This window comes from Plectrocnemia conspersa, unplaced genomic scaffold (genome assembly GCF_051122295.1).
Source record: "Plectrocnemia conspersa isolate PC_06_02 unplaced genomic scaffold, ASM5112229v1 ptg000002l, whole genome shotgun sequence".
NCBI lineage: Eukaryota > Metazoa > Arthropoda > Insecta > Trichoptera > Polycentropodidae > Plectrocnemia > Plectrocnemia conspersa.
The window spans coordinates 19,897,317-19,915,946 of record NW_028277166.1 but is presented as its reverse complement, the minus strand read 5'-3'; the positions used below and the strand labels follow the sequence as shown (position 1 = coordinate 19,915,946).

The following is an 18,630-nucleotide window of genomic DNA, read 5'->3' as shown; positions in this document are numbered from 1 at the left end:
TATTGTGTTTGACATGGATTTTTGACTTCTGAGAAGGAATAATTGTTTTTTACGCTCTCCTATTGGTCAAAATTCGGTTTTGATATGCTTTATTTGATTCTCACTTATTGTAAGATAACTGAACGTTTAACGTTAACCGAAAAATACATGTAATTTAATGAAGTACTTTGAATTTTAATGAAATCGAAATATGAAAAAAAACGACTGCTGACCTGCCAACTCTTGCCCCACTCTGGAAAAAGCTGAAATGACATCTCTGAATAAACGTATATAAATATGTGATACTTATTAATAGACGTTGGTAAATATCTCATACTGTATCTATAAACAACCAGCACCTACACCAACTTTATAAATATCTCACTGCGTCTAAAAACAACCAACAAATAACAAATTACACATTTCTGCATATGTTAAGGTAAATATAAAGTTTAAATATGCATTTACATTTTTATGTGGATTTGATCATATTATTGAATTTTTCTCTGAAAGATGACATTGAAGTGCTGAATAATTCATAGGAATCTAAATATATCACTATAAATACCGCTGTATGATGAAAGTATAAATGTAAAAATGAAATTCGATAAGTGACTGCTTTCTCTATTGTATTGTGTATTTCACGAGAAATTGGAATGCAAAGTAATAAAGAATTTGTTTATTGCAAATATGTACCTATATTGTATATATATACATATATACAATATATGTATTATATATGTGAACTGAAAACAGAAATTATTTTACCCAGTAGCATATACATATATGATTTTATAACTGCTTGAAATATAATTTCTTCCACACAAATAAAAGTTAACTAATAAGTTTTCGTGTGTATCAGTTTTAACGAATATTAAGTGTTATAAATGTGCCCCCGGCGAAGCTGGGTGACAGCTAGTTTCTTTTAAAGCCACACTGAAATCGATACTGATTATTAAAGCATGTGAATAACTCAAATTTAAATAAATTTAGGTGTATCTTTTAGGTTGCTGTCATTTGTTACAAGTAGTATGAAGTAGTATAAAAAAAGATAATCCAACTAATATATCTGAATGATTAAATATAATATCAATAATAAAAATATATTTGAATCTAATAATTTGAAGCACTCAAATATAAAATAATTCATATAAAAATAGATAAAAATAAAGTTGATATAAAATATGGTCGTAAAAAAATCGAAATTCCCATCGAATATTAAGGGCGGAACTCAGTATAAAAAAATATTAAGGTGCTATCAATTTTTTTAGTACGGCACCCTCTATATTCCAGTATTTTAAGATAGATGGCTACAAAACGGCAAAGATCTCTATATTTTGAGCAATTATAAATTGAACGCGGATAGATGTATGGCTTCTATATTGTAGTTAATAATTAGTAATGTTGTACATTAATCTAAGGATTCACTTGAACTCGAAATAACGATTCCACATCCTACTATTTGTAAGAAATCCTTTCCAAAATAATACACAGAAAATTTTATACAATAGGCAGTAAAAGCCTAATCCTGAAAAAGGTTTTTCGCAGTTGTTTACTTATTGAATTTCAAGTAATATTGAGCGAACACACTAATCTTACATATGGGCTCTATAAAATACGTTTTTTTAAAGGCAAACAGCCTTTCATGACTAATGGCGTTCTCTTCAGAGTGTAAAACAGAAAGGTGGCGCAAGTCTATTATTAGCATCTGAAATATCTGCGTTCCAATCCCATGTAAAATCTAATGATTTTCAATTTCTATCGTGTCTGAAAGATCAGAACTAAATATTTTTATTATTATGTAATTATAATTCCAATTTATTAACAAATATTAGGTTTTACTTGATTTTCCTAATTTTCTGAATGAATATCGCGATGATAAATTAAAATCAAGTGAGGTAGTACATATGTTACAGTGAATTTATATTACCAGCAAAGTTATGTTTTCATTGGCGTTTCATTTCATTTAATTTGTTCAAGATATTGTAGTATTTATTTTGTCAAACGATGTGATGTCACAATTCTGTGAATTTCTAATCATGTGTAAATACGCGAACCAGATCATTTGTTTGTGAACAAATACAATTTTACTTATACTGAGCAGTAAAATTGTAACTCAATCGTTTGACACATTTTATTCAACTGACTTAATGAAATTATATTTAACAAATACCGATTATATTTGTAATTTCAATTTATACACCGGAAATGTAGGAAGATTCGGAAACACGGTGATGAATGTACTAAATCGATATGTGGACAACTGGCACCGTGTTTATGCTGACAATTCTTATAATAGCGTTTTACTCGTAAAAGATTTATTTTTACGGAAAATAGAACTGTGTGGAACTATCCGGAAAAATAGGGGTCTGCCAGAATCCCTCAAAAATATAAAATCATGGCCCCTACATTTGAAACATGCCAGAAAAAGTGAAATGGTTATCTAAATTTGGAAAACAAAATTTCAAAATATTATCTACTTTTCATAACAGCCAGATGATAGACACGGGAAAAACCAACAGGACTACCAGCCTTGCAATATATACTCAATGTATTATATAATGGACTGTAATAAATTTATGAAAGTTGTTGATCGCGCCAATCAATATAACATAATATTTTAAAAAACAATGGAATGGATAAAAATTTTAGTTTGTTTATTTATTTTTATACGTATTGTTTAATTCGTTTCGTGTCTATCAAAATTTGAATCGTAACAGCAAAATTCAATTCAAAGATTTTCTTTTGAGTAAGGCAAATGCAGAAGTCTGGAATCTATCAATTCTGCAGACATTTCACCGGGTTCTACCATATCTTGCCGTGGCTGTGCTGTCGATCGGCTAAAAAAGCTTTCGGATAAGCCAATAAAAATAAAAAGTGGGGAAAAATACGTGAGAAGAAAATGTCGTGATTGTTCTGCACATGCAATAAGGAAAGGTACAGCATACATTTGCAGAAGTTGTGAAATACCTCTTCTTATTGACGAATGTTTTTAAACGTATAACTTAAAATATATATTGAAATATATAAAAAAAGTGTTATTAATAAAAATAAATATAAATAAGTGTGGTTTATAAGTGTAATGATAAAAATAAATGTGTTCGTGACAGTTGTAAGCAGAAAAAGGACGCCGAAAAATTTGGTGAGTGCAAATTATATTATATTATAAACGGATACTTTTCATAAATCGTTCATACAAAAATCAATAGAAGCATTTAAACATACATATTATTAAATTCTAAAAAACTGGTTTGTAACCATTGTAACCATTTTCAATTTACACAAAATATTATTCTTTCATGATTCTTTATATATTTTTCTATTATTTTACAAAAAAATAATACGACCATAATTTATCCGAATTGTAGCTTTTTACCCCTGGTTTCTAAATCTGTAAATCACAGCGGTTTTCCAAATGGTGAGGAAATTTTAAAATAACAAACATCCGGTAAAATGGATGTTTTTTTTTGTAAGTTCTTTGATTGCTGTGTTATCTAATTTATATACCTTAATAATTTTACTTTTTAATTTTGCAATAATATACAGAATCTTAAGTTGAAAAGCTTTTTTTAATTAATGTACTATCAACCAGCATGTTTCGTTTTCTTTTGATTGGTTTTATATATGTTTACCTAGTCAAACAGTTTGACCATGAAATTTATTTATGTTTAAGAAGTGTACCATAAAGTATTATTTTTTGACATCTCATTGAATTGCGTCGCAATGGGATAAAACGACGCTTTTTATGAAAAATTAAAGTAAAATATAATTTATTTTTCATTTGATAGTACGTAGGAATAGTATACTACCATTTCTGATTATCTTATAGAGACAAACTTGATGGTATTCCAGTATTTTTTTAATAAAAGAAAACGCTTGACACAGGACTCATGCCTGAGTTTTCGGTCACTAAACAATGTTTTTTCAAGATTTATATACGAGTCCTCGGGCGTTAAGTACTAAATGCGGGCGATCGCAAATAGCTTCGCGGTCGACTAGTCGATTGCAATCGACGCACTGGTCATGGCCCTGAAATAATCTATTGATCTTTTGTACTTGTGTATTTATCAGTTGTTGTGAGGTCTTATCTTATAAGTTTTAATTTAAAGTGGCCTAAAAAAGAGTGATAATCTTACAGATATATATAAATCTGATAATCTCTAAATATGGTACGTTTTATCTCTTTATATAACACTATTCTGATTTGATTTTCCAGAATTGAATTTATAAATCTGACGCTACGTGACGCTTACGAACCTCGTTAACCCGGATAGATGTTTTGTATGGCGAATGCGGCCCCGCCGATAGACTAGCGCATCCCGATTGCAATAAATCGACTCTGTAGCGAGACTGTTTGAGCGTCGCGGCATAGAACCTGTCGCCGTTTACGTGCTCGGTTAAAATGGGCGAGATAAAAAGGCAGCACGTAATAAATGCCTGAATTACGACCGCCTCCCGTGCGAAACTTTCAACGGGATTTTCGCGGCGGCTGTCATTAGTCGCCTGGCGATGAATCGTAAAATATCCGCCCGGGGCGGGGCGGCTCCCGTTTATACCATTTTGACTATGACGCATTTTCGGCATTTGCACAGTGATGTCAACTTCTGGCGACTAGAATCCATTCGATTTTATCGCTAGGCTATGTATTGATAAAGAAAAGGGGATTGTTTTAGAAACGATGGCTATTACGTAGGCACTAGAGCTATTCCGGACTAGAGTTTTGTAAAAAAGATGTAGTTTTTCGCTGCACGCCACATAGCTAATAATAGTATTCATTCCAGAAAATAAAGCTTGGGCGTTGTTCACCTGATCGCATTAACGTGAGCAGGTAGCGTGGTACTAACAGATTTGGATTAGAAACATGTACTTATCTACCAGCTGCAGAATTAATGTAAATTTATACTATGAGGGCTGATTTACGCGGTACATTGAGAACACAAACTGGCAGTGCGAAGGATTACCTGGTTTGCCGACGCGACGGAAAGACGTGCCGCCTAGTTTGTGTATCCGTAGCAAGCTTTTGTATTATGCAATACTCTAATCGTGCAATAAATTTATTTTGTGACTCATAGCCAACCCGTCACCACACATTTGCTAAAGCACTATTGATGAAATAAGCTGGTAAATGTCATATAAAAACATAATTTAAATCTCACCAAATTAATTAAAAACCTGCTTACTATTGAAATATGTTTTGATTTAATATATGATAAAAAGGCTTCATTCGCCGCCTACATATAATAAACGGTTTAATGTGGAAATATTTAAGGCTATGTGTCAAATGACTAACGTTCAGGATTATTGCATATCAAAATACGGTTTTACGCCGTCAAAACGTGTTACTATATAATAACATTGTTTTCAATTTCTACTCACACGTAAGCTATTAATCTATTTTTTCACCTTATGCCCATAATTTGATTATACTTTTTAAACTAAAAAAAAGATTCGAATAACACTTTTAACTCTCGATAATTATTCGCTAGATTTTTTCTACTATTTTTATTTTTTAGCGGTGGTAATTATACACACATTGGGCCGATAAAGTAGTATTTTATTATAGTTGTTATGATAGTTACATGGTTATCAAACGATGTTACGAATGATAGGCGGATGAAGCCCCGCTGGCCGTCGCGCTTCCGTCGTAGTCCACCAAAGAATAATGTTGCCCTCGCCACTGTCACGTCAATGTTACCAAAGTGCGGTTTAGTTTGTGGCCTAATAAATCAACCCCTCAAAAATTAATAAATCTGGCTATTAATGATTATTATATGTAATAAAGGTATCTAAATAACACAACATATAAATTGTCGCAATTAACTCATATTTCAATTGCCAGATTACCATTAGCAATATGAATATTATTATAATACCAACATTAAAGTATTTTTACATTACGTTTTTTGTTATAAAGTTTTAAAGGGATATAAAAGTTGAAATTTTCAGGAATTAAATATCAACTGTTTGGACCCTAGCACTCTTTAATTCGGATTATATTGTGTTTTAAATGGCTGGTTTTGGTTAAATTATTTGTGATGAAAGTCTGGACTACATTAAATTGTTTTATTTTTTTAATAAATATCTGCAGTTAAACCACGTAATTTCAATAACTCGTTAGAGTTGTATGTATTTAGTGGTAAGAGAATAATAAATACATGCTGAATTGACCGTTAGCGCTCGCGCTCCATAGTAGTAAGCTCCAATAATACGTATAGTTGCCATTTAGGGAAGACACTTCATGTATAATTCATTATGAGATGAAATATTCCTAACGTAGCATTTCGTATATTTGTTTTAGTTGCTAAAAGGTGGCTTTAACAATCCGTCGGTCGTCGGAATGTACCATAAAGTCGCGATCACGTCCTTTATTCATTACTGTGAACAGGGCTGCTAACCTATATGCTAATAAAGCTGAAGCCTAAGACACTCAGAAAACTAGGACTAAATATAATAGTAGACATTTAAAAAAATAAGCTCGTAAAGTAACTTAAAGAAAATATTTAAAATCTAAATAAATAATCATTGCTATAGGTCGTGTGACACGTACTTTTCGACTAGCAATATGTTTTTTATTTATTTAAATTAGGACTATCATAACCAAACAGGTTACCACAATGCGCTACAATATTCAAAATATTATACTTCGTATATGTATATTAAAAAAATTAAAATATATTAAATATGAAAGTGAAATGGTACGACATGGACCAGCTCCTCGTAGCTGACATTAAATATATCAATATGCAATGATAGCGTATTAAGGAGTTGGATGGCGATTGTCATAAGCGAGTCAGCTGGAGATCATGGCTTTAACAAGCATTAAAAGAGCTCAAATATGCTCCAAAACGAGCATAAAACGCTCTGAAAAAAAGAGATTGGATACAATATCTGAAAATAGACTAATATCCCCATATAAATGTATCTCAAAAACCTTTTCCAAACTTATTAGATTGAAGGAGAGTATTTGGTTACTTAAGTATTTCAAACTATAGATCTTGATTAAAAAATACCGCGAAATAAAGCAGTGATGCGCAAACTATTTATATTTCCGATCTCCCATTTAATTTTTAATTTTTTTCGACGTTTTGGTAATTGTCAATGTAGTTGAAGTAACACTAAGCTTATGCTTCTAGTTTGTTAGAGGTCTGAATGAACACACAACATATTAAAACAATGGGTTTATTAGTGCATGTGTGTATAAATATTTGTAAATTTAAAATACTTCTGAAAAACTTGAATTATACGAAGTCAATATTTGAATTTGTATTGGAAATAGCCGTAAGATTTCTTCTAACTATGTCATTCTCATAATATGTTGATTGTCCGACAGTTGCTAAGAGACTGATAGAGTACGCGATTTGCTTCGCGTCGCTTGGCACTCCATCTGATGGCTATTGGCGCTAGTTCGCTCTTGCTGCCGTCACAAAAATAAATATACATTTTGATATTGTAATTTAATTTCGTTATTTTACTGGTATTTGTTTCTTGTTGAATAAAAGCCTTATATTTTTTGTCCAATAAATTTCTTTGAATTTTGTGACCCTAAAAAAGGTTTTTTGATCCCCGAGGGGCTCGGGACCCGTGTTTTGCGCGCCACTGTTATAAAGGACACGACTGATTGTCGAATCAGCAAAGTAAAACGTGTTCCTTGTAACAAAGCCGAGCAGCTTGAATGATTTTTGCTGACGTCGTTTACATGTAGAGAGAACTTCCACATGCTTTCAAAAGTGATTTCAAAATCTTTAGTGGAAGTTTCTCTAGTCAGAACGTTTCTACCGAGATCGTAGAAATGTTCTGAAATGTGAAATGATTTTATGATACTAAAATCCAGACGTCCGACGATGCACCATATATCCACAAAAAGTCTAAATCACTCTGTAGGGAAATTGATATGTAGTTGTATTTTGTCATTAATGAATATCAATAAGAACAGAGGAACTCTTGAGGAACTTCTGAAGGGGTTAAATATTCTTTCTTTTATCGACCGCTGTAAGTTAGGAGCTGTATACAATCGCTCAAATAATTAGGGAATAATAAAGATATATAGGGTTGTCATACGTCCCGTATATACGGGACTGTCACCGTATTTCACTACTCGGTTTTAATTGTATATATTTACTTTTCATTATAACTTTTTTAGGTAAAAAAAAGGAATAATCATTTTAAAGATAAATATACCAAAAATTGGTCATTTATAAAAAGGCTTGAAAATAATTGTAAGATTGGTGCTATAATTATTTTTATATAATTTTTATTTTTTATTTTCCTGTTTCATTAATTTTTCTTTGTACGCAAGAAATATAATTAACGATATTAATAGTTCTTCAAAAAAGTTGTGAAGTTTTGGGACATACAACACTTTTTTTTATATAGGGGGGGGGGGGGATTTTTTTTCGAAGCGTCCCGTTTCGAGTTCTGGGAAATATGGTTACCCTAAAGATAGATCATCTGAGCAACCAAGGTCCGAAAATTTCTCAAATAGTCCAAAAATTTGTAACCCATTGCAAACTTTGTCGAAGGCCTTTTAAAAACAGTATGTACGACGACTAGTGTTATTCCCGTAATAAGAGATTTCGTCACTATTTTGGTAAGAGACAAGAGGTTAAAAACCGTGAAACGGCTAGATCAAAAACCATGCTCTTGGTTCAACAAAACTCGCCAAAAGCGATTCAAGACCTACATATGGATAATTATTTCAAATAATTTGGCTGCAGTTTACAACACTGCAACTGGTCTATAGTTCTTAATTACAATTTATCACTATTTTTATGCCTTTTAAGCATTTATAAAAATCGGGAAAAAGTATTTAAATTAATTTTTCGGGATTTTAACCCTTTGGGGTGTGATTTCGCAGCCAGTAAGACGCAGGTGGAAACTAGTGAGAATTTTATTGGATTTTGTTATAGAGGCTATGATATGGCGAGATGTTTTTCTCCGGTAGTGGTGGAGAATCTGGCGCAGGGAATATATCTGTGGAAGATCTTTAGAGTTCTGATTGGTGTGGCAGCGACAGTATAGCGGAGGTTGATCCTTCTCTGCCGCGGTGCTTGTATGGTGGATTCCCTCTCAGGATGTGAGCATCCATGACCATATTTCGTCCGCGGGCTCTTCGGTTGTTTGCTGGAGTCTGCCCGGTCCTCATTGGCGATCAGCCTTACGTATTCAGGGCTGCAAAGCTTGCTGACCAATAACAATCATGCAGCGATCATCCAGCCAATCGTTGCACTCGCTTCTTAGAGCAACGAAGTGTGTATACGCCTTTATAAAGTGACATTTACGTAATGGAGATCTCCGAGGTCGAATTGTGCACCGAAAATGTGGCCTTACGGTATTTTTTGTCTTTCGGTGATATATTATTTTCTGTGACCGTTTCGTAACAAAGAAACATTCATGCAATACACCGGAGAAATTTATGGGAAGCCCTAATTTTTTTCTAGTCGTAACGAGGGCCTTTGTGTGATCCCACTATTGTCTAGTTAATCCTTATTGATAAATGATTATTTTTGGTCACAGATTTTAACGCGAGTTTCAAGAATAGGATCCCCCACAAGATCATAAATACGTTTTAGAGAAGCAGTTATTTCGCAACCTTTTAAAATAAAATTAGGAAGCAAATCAGGCCCGGGAGATGGTCCTGCTTGAGCGCACAATTTTTTTTGATGGTTAATAGCAAAGACCATGTGCAAGAAGAATAAAACGTCTGATTGAAAGACGAAGAAGATTTATTCTCAGCAATATTTTGTTAACCGTCTCAAGATTTTCGTTGAAGTGTTTCTTTTGGCGTTGATTGAAGAGTGCTTTTAGGATTCTTATTATCCAGGAATTTAAAAATATTCTGAACTTTATATAAAAAAAATAGTACCTGCATATTTAGAAGAACGATAAAAAAGAAAGAGCTATCCATTATCAAAAGAGCCAAAGGGCAGACCCTTGAAAATAGACTAATTAAATCGAAGAAACGGACCAGATCTTCATTGTATGCTGCACTAAATATGTCTTTGCTTTGGATAAAGAATAACGCATACGCGATACAAGACACAACATGACATGAGCGCAACGACCAAGAAGAAAAGGTATGTCTAAATCCTGCCCTATTTGCGATTTATGTATTCCACTTCAGCAGTCTGAAACACAACGTTTACTCATATACAAATACAACAAAGTCTGCTACACTTGTGACGTCAAAGAATTTTCGCAAATATCACAAATCGATACGTCTCTGGCACTAATTGTTTTACATAAATATTGTATATATATATATATATATATATATATATATATATATATATATATATATATATATATATATATATATATATATATATATATATATATATATATATATATATATATATATATATATATATAGACAAGAATCGGAGTAGGAATATCACGATCGGAATCCGACTAGGTCACAGGTGTATTGGCTGTTGCTAATTGACTACAAGTGCTTCCATTGTCGATTCCGACATGCTGCGAAGCACGAGACAACAATGCCCGTGTGTAAATAAAGAGCTTAATTAGTTCGCGAAAGCCTGTTTGGTTTGACGGGTTGTGCTTAAAGCACCCCGTAATAGTTGTACATAATTACACGATACGGCTTGCGGTGACAGAACAAGCGTGGATGTTCAAACACCTTTTTCTTCTTGTTGTGGTTCCGACACCTTCACAGGTGGTGAGGAATGGATTACAACGCAGTGGTTTCATATTCTCTCACACGTTGGGGTTAGGGTGAATTTAATAGCGGATAATATATATCTTGAGTGGTGGGTTTTATGATCAACGCTTTCTGGAAATGACAGGGATTGGTCCATAAACAGTCGCAGAACGTTGATGGATTTTCGCCCAGCAAAAACAATAAAAAAATGACGGCCCACATGTAGTTCATAAGTATTTAGAATTACAATATATTACATATCGCAGAGAACAAGTTAATTAAAAACATTAAAATTACAATATAAACTCAAAATATTGCTCTGTAAAATACAGCTGCATTAATAATTTTTGAGTATTGAAGATGTGGAATATTTTTCTGAAAATTCATTACAAAATCAGGCACACCAAGTAGGGACATGAAAGTACATTGCAGTAAAAGACGTAAAGGACATCCGTCTTATATTAGTAAATTATGTAGCCATATATCAGTAGCTACATCGTCCATGATGCTCTGTAGATTAGTAAGTGGCTAAAAAATACCACGCTTATTGATTTCAAACCAAGATTTTTTCACCAAAACCAAAGAAACTCCGCACACAACCATATGCGGTATAGGTTATATTTTGATAATAATATGTGATTATTTTAAATCACTGTTTGCTCAAGATCTTATCAAGAAATATTTGACATGCAATAGAATCAAAAGTTCATTATCTAAGCACTATACGCAATGTCTACTGTAAAATGTGGTTTTGTTTATTTTTCGTTTAATAATTTAGAAATAAAAATATCGAATCACAATAATATTTTAACGTAAATATGCGTAAGTCAGTTACTTTTGCGACATTTTAGGTGTCGGTGATAAGGTGTCTGGTTTATCTATTAAACCACCCTTCCATTTAACAATTAAACTCTCTCAATGGAGGGATTAAAATCGGTCGAAAAGCTTTTATATTACAGCGCAGAACTGGCTTTGTTACAGGAGGGAAAAATCTGAATATTATGTTATTAAATCATAAGCTCCAGGAAAAAGCCAGTTTCCGCATGTGGTATAGAAGAAAAGGATTTAAATGTCTGAGACAAAAAGGGGCTTCTTTGTTAAAATGGTACACCACCGTGAGAAAACTTTTTTGCAAATAATGTCTAAGGTACCGGACATTATTAGAAAAGATTAAAAGTATATTTTGTACATATATACATTCGGGATTGCCATCAAAACGGTTATTCGTAATCCACTCCAGTGGCCAACGGCAATTTTTTTCCAAAACTCTCTTACCTTATTGGTCAAAATTACTCTCCTTATAATTTTTCTTGGCTCGTCTATAAATGTAGGCTTGATATTTTAAACAAATACATACTTTAAATACGGTCATCCGAGAAATATGTCTTGTTTGTACTAATTTTTGTATCACATATATTTTTAGCATAAAATTTTAATTCAAAACAGTAAAACATTGATAGTAGCTGCTTTTGAGTAACTTAAAATATATGTTACAATAAACTGTGATGTGATAAAATATATTAAATTCACTTAATTTTATTTAAAATAATAAAAATATATGCAAAAATGATTGTTATGTGAAAGTTACCTGTCAATGGCGATTGCAACTAGATGTAGAATAGATGCTGTACAGCAAAGAACGTCGCTAGATGTCCACATGTCGCATAGTTCAGGACCGAGTATCCATCCTTTGCTTATCTGAAATAATAATCAATATTTTTAAGTAGGTTTAAAGATAATTTTCTTAATTAAACAATAAATACGAAAACCACTATGAACTCTCATGGGATTCAAAGAGAGTTATCTTGGCTATGGTTTTGAATAGTATACAATGTTAAAATTTAAGATATGTAGTTTTGTACGTAACAAGATTGTGGAACTGTGCAATTTTTATCATTATATATTTCGGAAAATTTACTTCTTATATTTTTGCTCTTTCGCTTTCTTTTATTTATAATATTGCCATCTTAATTGATTGTTTGATAGTATAGTAATCGAGGGGTTTTAAACCATCACATTTTAATAAAACACAAAAAGCTTTAATGAGTAAATAAATAAACCGCTGGAAGATGTCTTTATAACTGATTAATAAAATCATTTCGTCATAAGCGGTGTGCAGAAAAACTAATAAGAAGGATTTAACATTTTAATGCTTGCGCAGTTGTATTAAAATTATATACATTATATATATTGGCAAAAAAATAAATTCCACTAAATGATGCTGAAACACATTTTTGACGAAACGTCGTCAACTTTTAGGGAAAAAAAATTCTTCATAAGTTGATAAATAAAGCAATACTATTTCACTATTTATACATACGGTACTATTATATTAGATTTATAATGATTATAATACGTATTCATACACTATTATATTGTTGCTTTTCTCGTTATTATCCATCGTATTACGCTTATTTCCACAGTTGTGAGAAAAGTGCATTTTCTTACGACAGATAAGGACCGGATCTAGAGCAATCCTCGGAGACTCTTTACGACTCCGCGTATTATAAACCGTTCTCGCTTTGAGTTTTAAATCGAAATTTTATATCTCGTCTCTGATCCTGCTCGTTGTAAAAATGCTACATTAGCGTCACACTTTTTCATCTTGGCGACAATGGAAAAGCTCGCACAGCATTCAAGACACCGACTTTTGATACGTGTCCCGAGATAGATCATGCCAATTAATTCGCACTTTTATTTTTTATTCACTCAAGGGAGTATGGGTAGGATTCACAATATTAATTTGTCTAATAATTCCGGGGATTTGTTAGTGAATCTCTAGGGATAAAATGGAACACTTGCGCGTAGCTCTATGTGTCAGATATTTTAACTGTAATAGCGATCGACACAATATCGAAATTTATGGATTGCCACTATCTGGTATAGGCCCCGCGAGAATCGACATCAAAATATATACTTCTCAGTTCATAAAAGAGTTATAGCTGTAGCATAATTTTAAATAGAACTCAACGACTAGGCACAGTGAGAAATACGAGGGATTTTATTTGAAAACTTTCTTAAGGACTCAATTTAAATTTTTCTTCTTTCTCACAATTTTCATTCAATCAACCTTGATAGCAAAGCTTTCGATAACTAACTTAACTCTCTTAATTGCTGAACGATTGACGCCATTGAATTTAAGTTCTCGAGTGATTGAATGTAGCAAAAGTGAATTATATAATGTCTTGATGATCGATTGAAGTTAAAATATTGTCAGATTAGTTTTACCTTTAGTTCTTGATTTTTTGTATAAATAGTAATTTTTACTTGAAATAAAAAACCTTGCATTTTAAAAATGAGTATTTCTTATATATTTAAACATAATGTTTTCTAGTAATTAATATTTTTTTTGTCATATGTATATTTTTCGTATTTAATCAATTGCAGTGTAAATTCAGTGCAACTATTAATTTTTGCTAAAAAACTAATATAATATGTATTATATTGTATAATGCTCAGTAGCGGTCAAATATGTGTTTAGTTTCGTCTGTATATATTTACATATATATTTCACAGGTCTGCAATTGCGAAAAAAAAACTACGCACTTTGTAATAAAGTTACAAAGTTCTATCTTGGATCTGAAAAAAATCGAAATAACTTAAATTTAAGATTCTCAACTTTTCGTCAATATTTTTTGTAATAAAATACTTAAAAAAACATAAATATTAAGATATTAGATCACTTCAATGAAAAACATAAATATTTTTCATTATTATAAGACATCTTTAGAGAAGTCATTCGTTATCACATGTCATCAATAGTTTGCGCCGGTTTATGCGATTACGTATATCACTCGCGACAGCTTAGGTAGGAGGTCAGATCTAGCTTTAGTCCGCGCAGTGTACTAAAAGCCATATAGGTAAGGGTCATAGTTGCTAATGAGCTGAAACTCCTGAGCCAAATGCAACTATGTACTTGAACAAAGCCTTACTCACCTCCGAAAATATGCTTGATAAATTCAGTTATTTTTATGCTTTTGAGGTCAAAAGAATGAGACTATGCAGCCAAATAATTTATCACAGAAATAAAATTAGTGTTGTATCACAAATGCTGCTCTTAAAAGTCAAAGTCTTTGGTGGTGGTCAAAGGATTGTAGTCGTGATTTAGCGTTCTCGTAATGTTTTCTGAATGATCCGCTGATCTCTCTCGTATCGATAAGCTTCTGCCTGTGTCTGTGCGAGTCTCCGTGAGTCTGCCTGTACCTGACTGTGTTGCTACCGTCTCCCGATATGACTAAGTGTCACATCTTTTATAATGATCATACGCATTGCATTGCCTCTTAAACACACATCCAAAATGTGTTCACGCCTTCAGAGAAAACATGGTTCAGATAGCTACTTCGTCGATCGTTAACCAAGGTGCTTGAAGAACGATGGTAATATACTTAGAGTTGCACCTATTGTCCTCCCATACAAATAATCTTTGTTTTCTGGCGATATTAATAGGTACTTAACGTATCAGAACTGATTTTGCTATTAGGTGGTCCGTGAAATTTAAGTTTCTAGTACCAAGATTTTTCTTTTATTGTATATTGTGTGGTCTAAGTTTCGAAACGGGTTAATGAAGTGTGGAAGATCTCTCTTTTCATTATTAAAATAAGGTCTGAAAGCTGTTTTTGAAATAGACCGTAAGAAGTAGATTAGAGTCTTACGCGTTAAAAGCGCCACAAAGAAATCTACTAGTTTTTACGTTACATTAGGCAAGTTGCTGCTATTTTTACGTATTTTATTACTTTCCGTCATCAATTTAAAACTATTTTGCCAAATGTATTGACAATCTGTCTTTAGAAATTTAAGCGCCATTGTGTTTAATATGAGTATTGTTCATCAATTTCATGGCATTAACCATAGCATCCATTTAACGAGTCTTCAGAACTTGCTTAAATAGGCTGTTGTAACTGGTTCAAATTACTTGATAAAAACGATAAAAAAAGGACGGGAAGCAATAAATTTAATTACACTCCAAATAGTCGTTATTTATCGTGGCAGCAAGAAGTGGGCGAGCACTAAGTCTCCTTCAAGTCTGCGAAGCATATAAAAGCAAAAACATAGCGCTCCAATTAATCATTTCCGCTCCCGATCATACATGTATAACTTCTATTTAGAAGTCGCTCAACTTCAGCTTGATCCGCAATTAAGGATTAATAAAATATATCATGGTTTTGGATCAATTGATTTCTATTAAATGGGGTTTTGGGTCACTTGTCTTCTATAAAATGAAGTTGAGAACCAGTGCTCTAGATTATCAGTCCACAATCTTATAAACTACATCATTTTAGTCTTTGATAATATGTGCCTATTATATTAAAACTTTCTATACACTAACGCTTTGAAATATTACTAGCTTTAAAAAAGTGTTCTTTTGTGATCCACTCTGTAGGTACATGTAAATATAAATAAAACGACATGAAGCAAAAAATAAAATTCCCCTCGACCGCTTGTAAAAATAAAGTTATTATATGCATCATTATGTATTACAACACACGTTGCGCAAAAATTGAAACGCCACAAAACGAAAAACAATTCACCCCTGGCGGCGGAGACTGAAACATTTGTGTGATTAAATAAACTTTTTTTTTGACCCTTGCCCGGGTCGAAATTACCGAAAGGGGACCTTGTAAATGAGAGCGAGAGAAAGAAAGAGAAGGGGCAAATTGTGGCGGGGGTGGTACATAACTTAGGTTTTATTGGTTGCACTGATTGCTTTTCTTTGAGTAGAAAATAAAATAAAACCGGGGCCTCGTTCGACAATGGCGGCCGCAGAAGGATTTTTGAATCATCAATATTCAATGAGTTTTGTAAAATTATTATATATTTTTTTGCAAATGCGCACCCCTACAGAGCTGTGTCATTTTCCGGTCGGTGCCATTTTGTACCGAGGCGGGGTGAAATGATTTTTTTCCGCCCAAAAAACTGCGATAAAATGCGAAACGGAGCAAAATCGAATCGAACACTCCAAACGCATTACGCTTTTATTCTCGACCGAGAAAATTACGCTTTGATTAAATCGTAAGATAGCTTCTCGCGTTTTACTCGAATTGGTTCAAAGACAGTGGCGTAGTAGTTGTTAAGAAGAGAGATAAGCAGATAAGAGTCGCTATTTTGAATTAAGAAAAAGTAATTTTTCTCAGCCAATAAAACTGCATATAAGGCGAAAGTGCGTGGTAAAAGTTCATTGATAACACGAACCGTAGGCTAATAACATTAAGTCAATTTGAAAGGTGTTGTGACAAAGTGCTTTTAAATGTAGATACAACCGGAGACTTTGAGATGTTAACATGTCGATGACCAATACCCAAAATACCTGAGTTCAAATCCCATATGAACATGAATTTTTTTTTTAATTTCTATCGAGTCTAATAAATCAGATTTATTATATATTATTTAGTTATAATTCAAAATATATATTCAATTATATATTCACATATCTTACGGATGAATAGCTTTCGTATTTTAGGTCAAAATATCCTAGCTTTCAAGGGTTATTTTATTATGACAAAGTTAGTTGTTTTTATTATTTAATTCGTTGTGAAACAACTAAGAAATGTTTTCCGTGGGTGGTTCCATAGTTTCCAGACGTTCCCTAGGTGAGGTTTCTCTGGACGTGAAGAGAGAAGCGGTGGCTTCTGTGATCTTCGCATGTCTAAAATTGAGTCGACCTTCTCTTAGTTGCAGTGCATGTTTAGGTGTGAATGCCAGTACAAAAAGTCTCAAAAACTTTTTAGACAAAGTGTCTGAGAGGAAGCGATTTTTTGTCTGTTCGCATTTTCGTATTTATATTCATGGCCTCCTGCCTAGTAAATTTAGTTTTCCATATTTTTTCAGTATTATTTTCTGCTGGCCACAAGTGCAATGCTCGCCTTATATTTTCTAAAGGCAACGGATATATTTAATCCGTTTTGATTTATGACAGATACTCTGTGATTAAATCTGTTGAAAGGTTTCTCACGGTAGTGTCTCATTTTAACGGTAAAATATTTTTTCTTGAACAGTTAAAACGCTTTATCTTTTTTTATGATTTGATAACATGAGTTTATGAATAGAAAAGTGGTTCAATTGCTGAACCCGACAAAAAATATCAAAATATGTAATGTTTTATTATCCAGTTCCTTGGCATGAGTCATTAACCCACTGAGAAACTAGTTATTTTATTTAATTATTATCCATTTTATTTTTTGAGGGCGAAAAATCCGCGTTTCAATCATTAACTAGAATTTTTTTTAAGGTATTTTGTGTTATTGATTTTTTATTTTTTATAGGTTTCATAAAGTTTTTTAATTAATGGGTTAGAATGATTTTGATTTATTTTATGGTAATTCATAGATATCAAGATGTTTTCAAATATTTTTATATATTGAATCTACGTTTGTGTTTGTTAGCATGTTCTCGTCTTGAGGTTTTTACACGACAATGTAAAACACCTGTTCCAAGAGAAAAAAGTGAGCTTCAAACAAAAAAAAATCTATATGGTTAAATATGTTAATTGCGATAATTTTTATTTAAGATTTCATTAAACATTAAATACATTTAATTGTTACAGGTTATTTAAAATTACCGTTATTATATCAAAACAGTCTCACTCCTTTGTAAACAGAAATGGTAATGTTTGGTCACATACTATAAACACAATGATAAAAAAATGGGAGGACTTGGGATTGAAACTTCTAATGCAAAGAGCTTATTTTCTTGATCTCGTGCTTGGACTTTTATCTGTTTCGATTGCTCTTATATAGTTTGAGAAATAAGAAAACTTTTTACAAAGATGATGTCGAAATGAATATTAAGACTAATAAACTCTAAATCAAAAAGTTTTTGACAATGTCGGGACTTCTATTATGAACAAGTAATTTTTTTTATTGTATATAAATAATTTTATTTATGTATATATATATGTATATATATAATAATGATATTATTTATTTAAGATCACTTTTATAATTAAAATTTAAGATTAAGTTATGTATCTGAAAATAACATTAATTTTGATTTAGCAA

The 18,630-nt window shown here is 32.3% G+C and overlaps 1 protein-coding gene across 2 annotated transcripts in view; it reads right to left on the bottom strand.

Moving 5' to 3' along the window:
* The window catches only part of LOC148237983 (5-hydroxytryptamine receptor-like), a 266,837-nt gene that overhangs the window by 2,384 nt on the left and 245,823 nt on the right, over positions 1 to 18,630 (bottom strand). The window contains exon 6 of one of the 2 annotated variants that reach the window (XM_088181218.1): positions 12,225 to 12,334. In XM_088181218.1, the coding sequence (XP_088037344.1) occupies positions 12,225 to 12,334 (110 nt within the window). Of the gene's footprint in view, positions 1 to 5,558; positions 5,625 to 12,224; positions 12,335 to 18,630 lie in introns of those variants that run through there. The other variant, XM_088181219.1, reaches the window with a different exon arrangement.